Here is a 15,565-nt window from a genome sequence, read left to right on the forward strand (position 1 = left end):
TGGCTGCCGGTCTTATTTATCCTCTCCTCCTCAACCCCGACCGCTTTCGGTCGCTACTTCACATGAAAATTTACTAGTCGACGATCTCTCTCTTTCTCTCTCTCTTCGTCTTCCTTCGTCTTTTTTCCCTTCTTTTTCCTTCCTTTCTCTCTTCTACTGCTTCTCCATCTTTGTAATTCCCCCCCCCTGTTAGGGTCCATTTCTTCCCCTCCTCTTCCTGTGGATCTTCTCCCCTCCCGCCTCCCCTTTCTTCCTCTCTTCTTCTCTTTGATCAACATCACATCATGTCCAAATCTCGTCGGAACGTCAGGTTTCAACATCGGGCCGGCGCCGACCAGCGCCGCCCAAGTATCTCGGATGTCAGCGATGCGGCCTCTGAGCCGAGCAGTCCATCTAAGAATGGTAACGTCTCGAAACCCTCGACAATTCCTGAAGAGGTAATTATTATTGACCCTCCGATTGCTGCTGTTGCTGCTGCCTGCTTTGTTTTGTTGGGATTGGGATTGAATGCTGACGGCCCGGTCCTAGAAACCCCAGCAATCCGAATACGAGAAGAAGAAGCAGACCTTCATCACACGAACAATATGGACGTTTGTTATGATTGCCGGTTTCTTCATCTCTATGTTCTCGGGTCACATCTACATCCTTGGCATCGTAACCGCTATACAGATTGTCTCGTTCAAGGAAGTCATCGCCATCTCCAATGTCCCTAGCAAAGAGAAGAACCTGCGTTTCACCAAGTCGCTCAACTGGTATTTCCTGGCTACGACCATGTACTTTTTGTATGGCGAGAGTGTTATCTACTACTTCAAGCATGTCCTTTTGGTCGACAAGATCCTCCTGCCTCTGGCCACCCACCACCGTTTCCTCAGCTTCATGCTCTACGTCATGGGTAAGTCCGGAACTCCCGCGTGCCTTGAGTACCTCATACTAATCGCTATTTGATATAGGTTTCGTCTTCTTTGTCGCCTCGCTCCAGAAAGGACACTACCGGTTCCAGTTTACTCAGTTTGCCTGGACACATATGGCGCTCTACTTGATCGTTGTTCAGGCGCACTTTGTTATGAACAACGTCTTGGAGGGCATGATTTGGTTCTTCCTTCCGGCTTCCTTGGTTATTACGAATGACATCTTCGCCTACGTCTGCGGTATCACCTTCGGTCGCACCCAGCTGATCAAACTGTCGCCCAAGAAGACTGTCGAAGGATTCATTGGCGCTTGGGTCTGCACCATCATCTTCGGCTACTTCATGACCAACATTCTGATGCGCTACAAATATTTCATTTGCCCCGTCAATGATCTCGGATCCAACGTTTTGACCGGCTTGGAGTGCACTCTCAACCCGGCCTTTGTTCCCCAGCCTTACACATTCCCCGAGTGGACCGGATTGGGTACCTTCTACATTGAACCCATGCAGTTCCACATCTTGGTTTTCGCGAGTTTCGCCTCTCTCATCGCTCCCTTTGGAGGTTTCTTCGCATCGGGACTCAAGCGGACTTTCAAGATCAAGGATTTCGGCGAGTCTATTCCGGGCCACGGTGGTATCACCGATCGCATGGATTGTCAGTTCATCATGGGTTTCTTTGCCTACATGTATTACCACAGCTTCATTGCCGTGTACAAGTCCACCGTTGGTGATGTCATGGAAGCTGCCATCAACGGCCTCACAATCGAAGAACAACTCGAGGTTGTTAAAGGCTTAGGCAAATACCTGTACAACCAGGGAACTGTCTCGGAAACGGTACAATCCATCCCCCTTACTCCTTACATGTGGAATTTGCTAATACGAATTAGATCCTGAACTGCCTAGACACCGAACTCACACGCCAATAAGCGCGTATAACGACCCGTGTTTTTCCATTTTTATTTCGATAACGAGCTCAACCTCCTACTCCCCTTCTAAATCCTCCCCATGAAGCGGAAAATTGCGAAACATGGAAATTACTTTTAATCGCCTTTAACATTGTATCTTCTTCACTTTAGACTTCCACCTTGAGGGTGCTCTCATCTATCTCATCAATCGGAACGGATCCAACGAAACAAATCAACCATCTTCATACTCTACACCAGAGGTCATGGGAGATCTCTCCCCTCTCACCTCTTTTTTTTGTTTCTCTATGTGCTGAACTGTAACTTGTCATCGTATTGAGTCCTTGATGTATACATGTCAGGAAAGAAAAAAAAGCCAATAGTGTCAGACACAGGCTCTTATCTTCTTGTTTCTTATGTATTTTTTTGGCCTTCTGCTTCCATTCCTGTACTCTTTTTTTCCACTTGCGGGAAGGGAGGATGGAGAGGGGGGATGGGCTGAGGATGTGTGCTCTGGTTGTGACAGAAGTGTAAAATCGATCGATTATATATAAATTCAAATATAATAGTTGATGAGCTGTGGGGGTGTTTGGATGATTGATTATTGGAGTTTACATTTCACGTATTAGACTGTTCCTTTCTATAGCCACTCAAGCTGTCAAAGCGTAGTACAGCACGCTGATAACCAAGGTTCTATCTCTATTTCATTGATATATACGGAGTATGCTTATCCAATTCTGAGAATTGCCCCGGCCCGATATCCGTCCTATACTCGCGCCATGGAAGTTCCAAGACTCTCCTTTCATCCAGGTCCAACCTTTCCTCCGAGTAGGACCGTTCCTAGGACTGGTATCTCTCACGTTTCCATCTCGTCCTTGTTAGGACACCCCATGAAGCACACATATGGCTCGATTGAAGCGCGGGAGTTGGCGTAGCTCTGCCTCTACCGTTGCAGTAGTACCGCTCTATACTCGGGAGTCTCATGCAGATATCGCTGGCGCCGGCGCTGAAGCAGCGGCTTGGTGTGGCCATCCCTGACCGGAAGAGCGCCAGCTGAAAGGACGTAGCTTATCGGCCTCGTATATCGCCACTGGCATGTCCGCTAGCAAAATGCCATGCATTAGATTCAATGTCGAACATTCCGCCCCGGTCGAACAATTCATTCTTCCACCTCGTATTCCTCCATTTCGACCTTGAAGTATTCGGCGACCCGCGACTTCTCTGAATCGGCACATTCGGGATCCAGCATGAAGCGAACCGCCCCGTCTCGGCCTCGTTCGCCGACCCTGGGCCTCTCCCCATTCGCAGAGACAGGGGTCAAGGGATGAACCAAGCCTCCCTTGTCCGGCATGCCGAAATCCTTAATGCCTCTCGATCCGTTGGAAGCCCTTTCATCCTTGTTCTGGTCTGTCCATTGCGTGTGACGGGGGTATCTTTGCGCCTCTGCCTCCTGGTTCAGAGGAATGCGGACGGTGAGAAATCGATCGGCGGGGAAATGCGGCCCAACCGATGTTGCTCCACGTTGGTGTGTGTATAGCTCCAGGAGATCGAAAAGAGTTTCTATGCGTTGTTAGTGTTTATTTCCCCGGTATTTCTTCAAAGGCACATGGTAGACATACCCATGATCTCTTCCCGACTTGTCTTCCATTGCCCGTAGTCCACTCCCGACTCGACAGCTTCCAGGCGTTGATCAAGTAGACGGCCAGCAAGTTCAAGGCAGCTAAATGCCATCGTTGAAGTGGTTTGCTTAATGGGTGCAAAAGTTCGATAAAGGTCCAGCGAAATGCGGTAGGACACGTTGGACACCTCCGATTTCAACGTCAAGCCGTAGTTCCTAGCCAGCTTGACCAGAACCTTTTGCGGATGACGTGTTCGAAAATCAAAGCCTGAAGCCTCGAGCATGAGTCTCTCGAGCCCGATGATACCCCTAGCGTGGACCTCGAAAACCTGAGAATCAGTCAGCATCACTTTGAAGGTCCAAAGCATTGAATGAATCGAAGAGATCGCAATGACAAACCGGATCGTCGGGGGCCATATGCTCTGATGGCGAGAGCTTGAGGTTGTATGCGGCACAGACAATCTCCCGTGACTTTTTGAGGGTATCCTCGATCTTGCAGGCAGTAAACAAAGCAGCCGCAGCGGCATCCTTGAGAAGTCAGAATCCACCATCAATGAAAACACAAAATAAACATAACCCTACCATATAGTTATATTCATTATCGGGGTGCACCAGCCGAAACTTGTGATAATACACCACGGCCGTATTAAAAGTTCGGATAGGTCTAAATAGTTAGTGATGGAACAAAAAAACACCCAAAGTTCAAAAAGGGGATTGCTGTAAGCATACAGATGAAGCGCCTTGCGCACATTGTCAATCCAAGTTACGCCCTGTAGACGCAAAGCTTCCTCGCGCAGAGGATTAACCCCCATGGCCGCAATACAGTTCTGAATGGTCTGCTCGAAGATATACGGCTTAGCTACCTGGATGAAAGAAGGATGGATGGAAGGAGGGTCCGGCATGGTAGACTCTGGGCCCAGATGGCCCGAGCCATCCTTCTTCTCCGGGGCCATGATGCGGTGCAGAGGAATGGCTCTTCTGGCGTGGAATTCGTTTTAATGATGGATGCCGGATGGGAATCATATGCGATGGAGTCACGTGTGAGGAGCATCGTTTCTCCGGGTCGCATTCGTTACATTACAATACATAAATTACGTGAATTTGCAGCTCTCGAATTTGTAGATTTTCGCATTTGAATTTATATTTTGTATTTAATATTCCGTAGATATGATGAAACAGATTCCTATATTTAGCATGCTCAATCCAAATATAGGCAATATCATCACCGTGACCGGAACAGACATGAACTATATCTTGCCATGAAGCATCCATCATGGCACTCCTCGTCCAGTCCTGGTGGCTTTGGCCAATTCACTCTGGGCCGTGTTTTCTGCATATCGTCGGTAAATGGGAAGATAGAACTCGCTCTCACTTGTCGTCTCCTTAACACTTCTCCGCGCCTCAACGGCCTTGATCCACTTCCTCCATCGATCCCAAACTCCCGCATCCGCTGCATCTTGCCCTTCATCAGGAATCCCAATTCCTCCCTCCTTGAACTCATTGAACACCCATAAGCGGACCGCCCATGGTGCAAGCACCAGGTCTGGAAGTCCAATGTCTTTGCCTAGGAAAAAAGGGCCTTCAGGGTGCATCTCCTTGGTCCACTCCTTCAAGTGGCCAAGGAACTCCTGTCGGACTTTTTCTATACCAGCAGATGGATCTTCATCCTTTGACTGTGGTTGATACTGGAGAAAGCGATGGAAGGCCGGAATAATCCGTGAGGTTACGTAGTCGATCCAGATACGGGATCGTGCTCGCTCATAGGGACCGCTAGGTAGAAAATGTGGTTTGTGGTCTGGGTAAGCTTCTTCGAGGTACTCGAGGATGACGGTAGATTCGTAGAGGGGCTTAGAAACACCACCGTCTATCTGAGATGGACAGGATAGTGTTGGAACGAGGCCACGGGGGTTCAGGGAGAGGAGAGATTGCGGTTTGTTGTAGGGATTGACCTCGATGTATTGGTAAGGAATCTGCTTCTCCTCGAGGGCGAGCCAGACTCGCTGGACTGGACCGGTAGTTAGTTTTTCAGGCCAAGAGGATATGATGGGAGAGTTGTCAAATTGTCATACCGAATCTATGATTTCGTTAGCAACGGTAGAAATGAGACGATGATTTCAAATAACGTACGGACAGAACCACCCCGCATATAACTTCAACGGCTGCTCTGCACTGTGTTTATCTACCAGCACTTTTGCTGGACCTGTTGCTTCAGGGTGAAGATTGGCATCGGGATGAGAAGGCATTCTGGACGAAGAGATAATAATCGAATGGAAGAGTTGAAGAAGAAAAGTTGTCTCAATAGATGAATTGGAGTTGCATAGCAGGCTGCTGACTCAGTTATGGTGTCATCGACAACTGATGATAAGCAAAAACAGGATTGTAATGGTGTGATGCCATCTATCTTATTAATTCAAGAATGAAATCCCGCATGATCATCGAATATATTCTCATTTATACCCTTTATTAATTGACGTTGCACAACATAAATATCAAGAAAACCAATATCTATAGACGTTGGCATATATTGCCATGGTAAATAGTTTAGGCCAACATAACGCTATCAATCGAAACCGGCATATATCATCTAGTTGCCGTACTTTTTGATCAACTTTTGCATGATGGATACAGAACCCGACCGATATCCAGCCCCGAAAATGGCATGGTGATTCAGATGGTGGTATCTTCAGAGATTAGCGATGAACATCGTGAATACCAAGCAATATCGTCAAAAGAACAACTCACAGTTCATACAACCGCACTCGATCTTCATACTCCTCCACTGGCTCCGTCTTGGGTACAACCTTATGATAGGCACTGAAGAATGACGAACCAAAGCCTCCAAACATATTCATAATGCCCAATTCAAACTCGCTATGCCCATATACGGCAGATGGATCGTAGACGACCTCTCCCACCTGCTCGTCTTCTTTTCGTCCGCTGCCCACGATCTTTCCCTGGTCTGCATTCCCACTCCACAGATCTCCATGTATCACCACGGGCGTGATGCCCTCTCCGTTGCCATTCCGGTCATATCCCAAATGTCCGTCACCCAACAGTGCCGGGACGACAGTGCGTGTTGTCTTCTCGACCAAATCCCGCAGAGCACCATCTTTCCCGTTACGCTGTTCTGACGTTTCGAGAATCGTCAAAAGTCGTTCATTGGCGTAGAAATCCGCCCAGGAATCATGGAACTTGTTAGGTTGCTTTGTGTCGCCGCAAAAGGTTGGGACTGGAAACCCGAATCTGCGCTTGCCCGTCTGCGGATCTGATGGCGCGGGCGTGGAATGTAACTGGCCCAGTCTTTGGGCGAGGGATTGGCCTGTCCGATTTCCTCCCACCCCCAAATCGAGAAATTCAGTTGCGAGGAAGAAGCTCTTTCCATTACCTTCTTCCAAAGGTCCCCATGCCAGGGCTCGTGGGCAGAAGCCCGGTACTGATGTTGCGATAGCGTTCAATGATTCGTACTCGCCTCGGAACATTTCCTCTGCGGCTTTTCCGTCCGATGAGGTCTTGACAAAGTATCGTCGCTCCTCTTCGCCTTGTCCATCGGTGGCAGGGACCTGGGCACGTATGGCTCCTGTACTGGTAAATCCAGAGCCTAGGCCTGCGGTGGACAGGCTGGCTTTGGAGGGGTCGGGGAGGGACAGGGCACGTAGCAATGAGGCAGGGACTGGTGCCATTGTTCAAGTAGAGAAGTTATATTATGGCTTGAATTTTGGGAATGAGGATAGGTGGCTAGGGAAGTAGAAAGTAGTTGGAAATTGAAATCAAGACAGGAAGACTGCAATGATTTCAACCCCAACGCCGCTTGGATGACGTCGAGTCTCCACCGGGTCTTATCGATAAGATAGCAGATAGGATCGTGTATGTGATGCAGAGTACATATTCCGAGCACTTCTCTACGAGAAATGTATGAATAAAATTGAGAAAGGTTTGGCAGCCCAGCGCATTTTTCATGTAGCTATTCTGCCCATGATGTCTTTGTACATACAACACTCCCAACGCCTCAAATGTCAGGCTATCCATTCCCAGCGCTGTCCATGCCACATAGATAGAAAAAGATCCAAGAGCAAAATGAAAATCATATAAACATCGCTATGCACCGCACAAATTTGTAATCTGAAACTCTGCTGTTCTCTTTCGCTCTCGCACATCAAGGTCCGGATCGTCCTCCAGACTGCTCAGCCGATCCAACACCCCAATTGACCGCAGCTTCATCGCCCGCTCGCGGCAGGCCTCTTTGTCGCTTTGGCTGTCAGCATATGTGAGGTTTATTACGACCCAGACGCAGTTGACCCGCACGTCGCGATGACTGTGGTTGAAGTAGCCCATGAGGGAGCATAGAAGATCCCGATGGGCCATTAGCAGTTGTCGATACCGCGGGAGACTGGCCGCCAGATGAATAATGACAAAAGTGACAGCAATCAAAATCTCCGTCGGCGCGTGAAGTGCGCGGCCAGAGGGTGAGTCCCGCCGATGGGGAAGGTGAATGGTCCGGGGACGCAATTTATCCGCTAATGCCTCCAAAATATCATCCTCCCCGATCTCCTTAAAAAGGTAATCCACCATCTCTGAGGAGCCTGGCCCGCAGATGATGTTTCGGAGCAAGTCAAAAATCTGTTCCTGCACGGCGATATCGTCTTGTCGAGCCTGAGTAGTCTGATCCAAATCGCCATTCAGAGCCAGCTTGCGCCGCCGGGTTGTGTCTGGAAGGAACATTTCCAGACTCACCTTGGACGATGGCATGCTGTCGGTCATTTTGGAATCTTCATCTAGCTCCTGGGAGTCTTCAACCGGGTTTAAAAGGTCGACTCGTTCGCCCGCCGAATTAGCTCGACCCATTCCAACCGCGGTGCTAGTGTCCGTCTCTTCATTCACACCTCTCCTGGCCAAGGCGGTCGTCGGATCCTGCATGATGATTTGCTTGATCCACCCAGGTCCCAAAGAGTCGACGATCCTGAACTTGATATCATTGGTTGAGTTGTAAGTCACATGCTTCAGTGCCCAAAGAGATTCAATCCGAAGCTTAGTGTTGGATGAATGTGCATGCTCGCATAGGATGGGGAGAATCTCGGCCGAGATGATCGCCTGTAAAACCATCAGTGCACTGGAAGGGGATATATGCTCGAGGGAATGAAGAAACATACCTCCCTCATGGGGCTAAAATCCAAAGCGAGATTGCATATTACCGAGGTTGCAGCGATCTGCACCTCGATATCTGGGTATTGAATCAAGACGAACAAGGGTGTCGCAACGCCGGCATCGATCAAACTGGTTCTCAAAACGCTGACAGATCTAGTAAGCATACGCGCAGCTCCACACGCAGCCAGTAAAGTTGGTGTCGGATTGCCATCCGCAACGGTATTTTTCGGATTCGATGTGTCGGTTGGTGCATCAGCCGAGCATGGCTTGAGCGAGTCTATAATATAAGGCACAACACCATTCTCGCAAACTGCCTTTCGATAATCATCCTTAAAAGGAATCAAAGCTGCGAGGGCTTTGAGAATCTTTTCTCGGTATCGCATGACATGGCAGTGAGTAGGCGAGTATCCTGGGGGGCCGAGCTGACACTCTGGCTGCTGCTTTTTGGGCTCGTGGCTATTTTCCTCATCACTATCTGCATGCCACATCGCCTTTGTACTCTCCTGTAAAGGGTTGTATGACTCCTTGAGAAGCTGAGAAAGCCGTTTGATCGCACCCCCCTCCACCGCATGTTTCTGTAATTCTTGATCATCAATCACCAAAGTGGCAAGTACCGCTGGTGCCTCCTCCCGTAGACAATCAGTCAAAGGGGGTAGCCCACCAAACTCGACAATTTCTTCACCTAGAATTTCATAGTCCTTATCGAGCATCCTAATGAGAATTGGAATCACCAGGTAACCTAGCATCGACACCCTGTGCTTCTTGGCAAGACCCAGGCGGAACAGGACGGTAACGAGGCGGGCTGCCATCAAGCGGACCATGCCGGTCTCTTCACGGAGAATGTATAGCAACCATGGCACGATGGCGTTTTCATCATCATCGGCACCCGACGAATCGAATAGCGAAAGAGGGGTGGGGAAGGGTTGGCTGTGGCGGCGGTGAGTTCCCTGAGGACCCAGAGGCGGAAAATTGGTCGCGCTCGCAGAGGTCTTTAGTTGCGATAATGGAACTGATGGCAGTAGATACTCGACTGGACTTGCACCGAGGTGGCGTGGCACCGCAGATCCAGACAGGTATGTTGAGCCCCAAGGACCTCGTTTGATGTCGGCCGGTGCAAATTCGGGCAGCTGTTTGGGGAATACGGTAACAATTCCTGGTGACGAAAGGAAGTGTTCCCCCCGCCATTTGGAATGCTCGATTATTACGGTAACTGCGCGGAGGATTGGTGCCAGCTTAGCCCTAGGAGGGGCGGGAGATGGCAGTGCGCCCAGACCACCGGGTTCCTGCACATGCTCCTCCGCACCCGGCAAAACAAAGCCCTGGGAGACCACGAAGGAAGCCACTTTTATTGCCAAGGCATCCAGAACTCCGCAGTCGGCAAGAAGCGCCTTGTGGGCATCCTCCTTGCAAAGTTTCCCGATGAGAGATGCAGCAAGTTCAATTGAAGCTTGTACTTTGTAGGAGTTGTAGTCTTGCCCAATAATCCGTGCTAAACACCCAACATGCTCTTTGGAAAACAATAATTCGGCGAGGCGCGCATCCTGAGGCCCTTGGGGTTGGCTTTGCAGTGGTAGTCGATCGGCGATGGTGTTGAGGGTTCGGAGGATAGGGAGACAGAAAAATGAAGAACAATCGGATGACGAGAGAATGGAGAGCAGTATCGAGAGAATGCCGCTGGACAGGATTGGAGAGAGAAAGGCCGCACCGCCTATAATAGAGGTCAGTAGTTGTTTCGGGGTTGTTTTACTTCTGTACAACCAAGAATCTTTTCGGATCTTCATTCCGGAGTGAGGCAAAAATACCTTGTGCTAAACTACCGAGGATAGTAATTGCCTGCATACAAGCCTCATCTTCCTCTGACCTAGTGGTGGATGATTTCTGGGGTTTGGCTCCTCCATTCAGCTCGGAGCCCCCACACGATGGTCTCGAAGCAAGAATCTCGGCCAGGATGGGGACGATGCCCCATCCAATCCAGGCCTCCTTGCGCTGATCATGACCAATAGTCTCGTTTTTCAAAGCTCGAAGAGTAGCGACTTTAGATGATATAGATTCTGCGCTCTGGAGTTGGAGGAGAAGTGGAGGCGCTGAGGCGCGCGTCATCGTCCGCCGAAGATCACCGCCTCCGGCGGGAGGTACTCTGTGATCACTTTATCAGTAAATTACGGAAATCGAGAAACAGACGGCAGTATATAGCAGTTGGATAAACTGAGATCCAAATGATTCAAACGAAAAGCAAAGCAAGGAAAAAAGAGCTGGGCGAGGGGGACTCTGGATGAAAGCTGTCGGTTCAGGAGAGGGGTTTCGTACAGCTAGCTACTGGACGGAGGAGACAAGAAGATGGATAGTTAGTTATGCGGTTGGAGTGTTGGACTGGATGTCGAGAAAAGCGATGAATCAGAATTGTCGAGGAGAAGTCGATATGGAGATGATACCTAAAGAGTCTAGAAGAATCGAGGCGAGCTGCAGGCAGTTTGAGACATCGCTCTTCATTCCCAGAGGACTCGAAGATAGCCAGCAGCAGCGACAGCATGCGGTGATGCGGCAGAGTTGCCGCTTCCGGCATCTAGTCTCATGTGACAGCATGTGACCTTGATGCTGAGTCAGCACTCAGCAGAGTCTTACACGTGACTCAGCCCTGTGAATGCGTAATCCCGCTACTCAGCAACCGTGAGTAATTAAGGTACGAGACATTGGGGGCAATCAGATGGGGATGCAATCTAGTATTCCTCATGGAAGGTACACTACAGTGGGGTAAGCCTTTTTTCAGTATTAATATCATTTATCTACCCCTGTAATATGGAATGTTTCACCATGAATATCTAACCCCCCGTAGCTGAACCCCCATGTGTTTCTGATTATTTGACTCGTGGCTAAGGAATGATGATGATTGAACTTATGTATGCATCCGTCATCCCACCTGCAGGGTCCTATCAAATCCAACCAGAGCATAATAGGGAATTCATCGATCCCACTAGCAACTCTCACCTCATATCAATCTTAAATAATCTCTGGTTTTCCTGCCTGGACAGAATGGATGGATGAGGATACAAATACAGTACAAGTTACCGTGTGGTAAACATTTACCCGGATTTGGTGCCGACTGTATCTGAATACTGTCACGCCCTGTATTATCCCCACTTCTTTCTTTTCAATGTCAATCCTCATTGGTGGACCTTTTGTAAATCCCCCTATTTCAGTCCTTTCCCTGTTTTTTTTCTTTTCCTCCTGACTGTCGAAATACAGACGTTTACAGCCTCTTTGTATCCTTGGATTTTTCTGGGTCTTTTCGATTGCTTCCCCTCTTTCCCCTTCTTTCTTCTCTTCTATCATCATCATACTCAAATCTGGTGTTACCCTCACCTCCGACACTACCATCGACTTCAGTCTCTTTTCAGAGCTGAAATTCGCAGATCATGATGCGTCTGTGCACGCTATCCTCAGAAGCAGCACAAGGTTTCGCAGCGTCTGCCAGCTCCGTCGTTGCACACCGTTCAGTGCGCCCACGTGGTGCGCTCGTTGGTGAGCGGAGATGCTAGCCTCCTCGCCCTCACCATCCCTTCACCCTCCTTCCTCCTCTCCTCCTGTTCATCCCCATCACCATCATCCGCATTCCCACTCTCATCCTCATTCTTCGGCCGCCGTGGGTGTCGCTCATCAGCCCCCTCCGTCGTCTCATCAACAGTATGAGCCTGCCGGTCACTCTACTACTGCGCCTAAGTTCAGTCCGCATTCTTCCCGCCTGGCCATTGAAGAGCTTCGATCAGCTCTGACCAGACATACCGTTGAACCCTCTTCTCCCGGGCCCTCTGGGGATCTCCCCCGCGGCCGATTCTCCGCTGGGCTGACCACCCATGGGGGCGGAAATTCCTCCAACTCAACTGCAGTGGTCGCCACCAACTCTTCGCGTCCTTCCGAGATCCCTGCCTCTACTTCTACCAACCCTCCTGCTCGCTCCTCCCCTCCTCCAATGCCCGCCCCCAGTAACACGGGCTCCAATAAGCGGAACAGCCAGGACGACCACATTGTCAATGCTTCACTTGCGGGACGGTCAGGGGCCTCAGATCTGGAGGGCTCCCAGTCGAAGCGACTGAGGCCCTCCAAGCCCGATGTCAAGAGGCTGCCCGAAAATTACGAGGAGGCTGATTCCCGTGACATTGTCGTTTTGATCTCTAGCATGCTGATGGAGCTGATTCGGTTTAACGATAAGATCCCCCTGCATCAAGGTCGCCTGACGCGGTTCCACTCCCGGTCTCCGCCCCGGATCTCTGTTCACGACTACCTGCAACGACTCACTACCCATGCCACCCTCTCGCCACCCATCCTGCTGAGTATGGTGTACTACATCGACCGACTATGCGCTCTATACCCAGCATTCACTGTCTCCAGTCTGACCATTCACCGATTCCTCATCGCCAGCGCCACAGTTGCCAGTAAAGGCTTAAGTGACAGTTTCTGGACCAACAAAACTTATGCTCGAGTCGGTGGTATTAGCTTGAACGAACTGGCTCTCCTAGAGCTGGAATTCCTCTTCCGGGTCGAATGGCGAATCGTGCCCCAACCAGAGGTTCTTGTGGATTACTACCAGAGTCTGGTCGAGAGATGCGATGGATTTGAGATTCAGCGCGGGGAATAATTTATGGCATACACTTTACATCTCCAATTGGCATGCAGGCACCGGGAGATTTCGGGGTCTTGTGGTCGAATCACTGTTTCCAGCGAACCTGGGTTCTATGATCACGGTTGGATCAGTGGCATCTGTTGTCATCTTCTCCCCGCCCATACAGTACATATACAGGAGATATGGCGATGTTTCTATACATACAACCAGCTAACCGGTGAACGGGGCTTCGATTCACAGGTAGTATTTCTTCTTGTTTTTCTCCTTTTATTTCTTTTCATTGTTCAATTTTAAATGCTTTGGGGCGTTTGGAACTTAGCTGGCATGGTGGAAAATTGTTCGAAATAATAAAATCAGATTCATTTGGTTCATGTCGGTAGACTATTCAAGTATACCTCAGTATCTCTACGGAGTACATACTGTCATAGTTATCAGGAACTAGACCCGAAATAGTAATACAAGGGCTTAGGTCATAGGGTACAGGGTTTCGGTCTGGGCTATCTGCGATCCATGGGAATTGAATGGATCGCGGATCATCGAAACATCTCCAGCTGACAAGTGGCTCTTGGTCATGAAGTCATTCCACCAAGACATTCTCTGTTGAAAATGAGTAATGCCGCGGATGCTCAGGAACTTTCTTCAAAGCCTCCCTCTGAAGTCGGAATTATACCCCGCGATCCCAGTGCAGTTTCCTCTGGGGAACAACCCCCAAGACAGGTAATGGCCGAAGCAATGGAGGTGCAGGATATTCTGGGTGGCCTGCAGCCTTATTCAGGACAGATTATTCCCATCAAAACAGTACAAGAGACCCAAGCATCTGAAGAGTTTGGTATGTGCCATTAATCGGGGTACCAAAAAAAAAAAAAAGAAAAAAACGGGGCAAAAATCAGGCTAACAGAACAATCTTCAGCCGACGCATATGTAGCAGAAGTGAATGTGAAATGTGCCTCGAAAGTCATCAAGTGAGCTTTCGCCTTGGATTCTATATCCAAGTTGCTAACAATCGCCAGAGCTCTTGATTCGGCCTTTCCTCGCGACTCCTCCCTTTCCCTCAACCACCTCCGTCGTTTTGGAAGACGTGATCAATTGCCAGAGCCGCTCCTGTCAACCGTTCTGAAAGGAGACCCATCCCCGCAGACTATTTTCGTCTTGATCTCGCCTCCTGTCCCCGACAAAGAAAAGCTTCAGGCCTTACTGGCCCCGTTTGCCCCTCCCCCACCAGAAAATGCCCAACCAGAGGATCCGCCCACGATCCGCTTCCATACTATCCGGGTTCCCCTCCAACCGCCTATGAACAACCGCCAAGCGGAGAGATGGTCTAAAACGGTGTGGCCTGTCGTGTTCAACCCGTCTGCACCCCGAGCCAACATCGCTCCGCCGCCTCAGATTCTGAATCGGACCCAGGAATCGATCCAGAGAGCAGGACAATATCTAGCACTCGCTCAGAAAGTAGCTGAAGGGGCAGAGCAGTCTGGTTATGGCCGTGGGGTGGGAGCTGTGGTGGTCGATCCATCGATTGAGGCTACGATAGACGATGGCAGCGGTACTCAATGGGCGCAGGCTGTCGTTGCCGTTGCAGGAGATGCTCGATATTCACGACGAGAGGCGGGTGCTCTATCGGAATCGGAATTACACCTTGGAACTGGGCCAAACCCGGCTAGCAAGACATACAACGCAGACTTGGAGGGAGGGCCGGAACTACACGCCTTGATGCGTGCTGTAGATATGGTCGCTCGCAAACGACGGGAAGAACATGAATTAGCAGACCCAACGATAACATCGACATCATCGATTGATAAACCGTATATAAACGCATTGGAAACGCATTTCCTCTCCCAATCAGATACATCTTCGCCATTCTTACTCGACCCGGAAGACCCATCACCTGTTCCAGAAAAATTCCAGAAAACCAGCAGCACCACTGCTGCTCCTATCACCAAAACGGCCGACGAGGATTCGGAAGCGCCCCCGCGCATTCGCTCTCGTTCCCAGGGCGGCTACCTCTGCTCCGATCTTGACGTATATCTCACCCACGAGCCTTGTGTATGCTGCTCAATGGGTCTGCTTCTCTCGCGATTCCGCGCGGTCATTTTCTCTCGGAAAGGACGCTTAGTTACAGGGGGGTTGGCATCGGAACCTGTCATCTCCCCCACCGCAGATGACGACGAGGCAGAACCGGAGGTATATGATGAACCGGAGGGGACAAAGGACAAATCGATTGATCCTCGAACAAATCGGAAATACTACGGGTTGCATTGGAGAAAGGAGCTGAACTGGCGGGCCCTGGGGTTCGAGTTTGTTGAGGAAAGTCAGCCATTAGATGAGGAGGGGATAGAGGGAGAGAAGGGGGTTGCATTTCATGCATGAGAGGATATAGA

The 15,565-nt window shown here is 49.9% G+C and overlaps 7 protein-coding genes across 7 annotated transcripts; 3 read left to right on the forward strand and 4 right to left on the reverse strand.

Annotated features, from left to right (window-relative positions):
• The first annotated feature begins 109 nt into the window (after nucleotides 1-109).
• On the forward strand, nucleotides 110-2,211 carry cds1 (phosphatidate cytidylyltransferase). The gene is made up of 4 exons (XM_040837682.1): nucleotides 110-437; nucleotides 538-892; nucleotides 951-1,741; nucleotides 1,795-2,211. The coding sequence occupies exons 1-4, from the start codon at nucleotides 285-287 to the stop codon at nucleotides 1,831-1,833; spliced, it is 1,338 nt and encodes a 445-aa protein (XP_040689343.1). The 5' UTR covers nucleotides 110-284; the 3' UTR covers nucleotides 1,834-2,211.
• Nucleotides 2,212-2,734: 523 nt separating this feature from the next.
• Nucleotides 2,735-4,407, reverse strand: ASPWEDRAFT_40901 (putative cyclin). Its single transcript, XM_040835421.1, has 5 exons — nucleotides 4,157-4,407; nucleotides 4,010-4,091; nucleotides 3,827-3,955; nucleotides 3,429-3,756; nucleotides 2,735-3,369 (listed from the first exon to the last, which is right to left on the reverse strand). The coding sequence occupies exons 1-5, from the start codon at nucleotides 4,378-4,380 to the stop codon at nucleotides 2,969-2,971; spliced, it is 1,164 nt and encodes a 387-aa protein (XP_040689344.1). The 5' UTR covers nucleotides 4,381-4,407; the 3' UTR covers nucleotides 2,735-2,968.
• Nucleotides 4,408-4,534: 127 nt separating this feature from the next.
• On the reverse strand, nucleotides 4,535-5,802 carry ASPWEDRAFT_40902 (uncharacterized protein). The gene is made up of 3 exons (XM_040835422.1): nucleotides 5,555-5,802; nucleotides 5,497-5,501; nucleotides 4,535-5,432 (listed from the first exon to the last, which is right to left on the reverse strand). Exons 1-3 carry the CDS (start codon nucleotides 5,668-5,670, stop codon nucleotides 4,699-4,701), a joined length of 855 nt encoding a protein of 284 aa, XP_040689345.1. The 5' UTR covers nucleotides 5,671-5,802; the 3' UTR covers nucleotides 4,535-4,698.
• A 209-nt stretch (nucleotides 5,803-6,011) lies between these two features.
• Nucleotides 6,012-7,107, reverse strand: ASPWEDRAFT_111941 (putative fructosamine-3-kinase; the record flags this gene model as incomplete). The annotated part of the gene is made up of 2 exons (XM_040828284.1): nucleotides 6,012-6,108; nucleotides 6,170-7,107. 2 exons carry the CDS (start codon nucleotides 7,105-7,107, stop codon nucleotides 6,012-6,014), a joined length of 1,035 nt encoding a protein of 344 aa, XP_040689346.1.
• Nucleotides 7,108-7,522: 415 nt separating this feature from the next.
• Nucleotides 7,523-10,669, reverse strand: ASPWEDRAFT_51655 (armadillo repeat protein; the record flags this gene model as incomplete). The annotated part of the gene is made up of 3 exons (XM_040837629.1): nucleotides 7,523-8,515; nucleotides 8,575-10,277; nucleotides 10,372-10,669. The coding sequence occupies 3 exons, from the start codon at nucleotides 10,667-10,669 to the stop codon at nucleotides 7,523-7,525; spliced, it is 2,994 nt and encodes a 997-aa protein (XP_040689347.1).
• A 1,316-nt stretch (nucleotides 10,670-11,985) lies between these two features.
• On the forward strand, nucleotides 11,986-13,202 carry phoB (regulatory cyclin phoB; the record flags this gene model as incomplete). Its single annotated transcript, XM_040828265.1, has 3 exons — nucleotides 11,986-12,048; nucleotides 12,228-12,593; nucleotides 12,672-13,202. The coding sequence occupies 3 exons, from the start codon at nucleotides 11,986-11,988 to the stop codon at nucleotides 13,200-13,202; spliced, it is 960 nt and encodes a 319-aa protein (XP_040689348.1).
• Nucleotides 13,203-13,919: 717 nt separating this feature from the next.
• Nucleotides 13,920-15,554, forward strand: ASPWEDRAFT_51657 (putative tRNA-specific adenosine-34 deaminase subunit Tad3; the record flags this gene model as incomplete). Its single annotated transcript, XM_040837630.1, has 3 exons — nucleotides 13,920-14,016; nucleotides 14,098-14,149; nucleotides 14,198-15,554. 3 exons carry the CDS (start codon nucleotides 13,920-13,922, stop codon nucleotides 15,552-15,554), a joined length of 1,506 nt encoding a protein of 501 aa, XP_040689349.1.
• Nucleotides 15,555-15,565: the final 11 nt, after the last annotated feature.

Source organism: Aspergillus wentii, assembly GCF_001890725.1.
Source record: "Aspergillus wentii DTO 134E9 unplaced genomic scaffold ASPWEscaffold_4, whole genome shotgun sequence".
Taxonomy (NCBI): domain Eukaryota; kingdom Fungi; phylum Ascomycota; class Eurotiomycetes; order Eurotiales; family Aspergillaceae; genus Aspergillus; species Aspergillus wentii.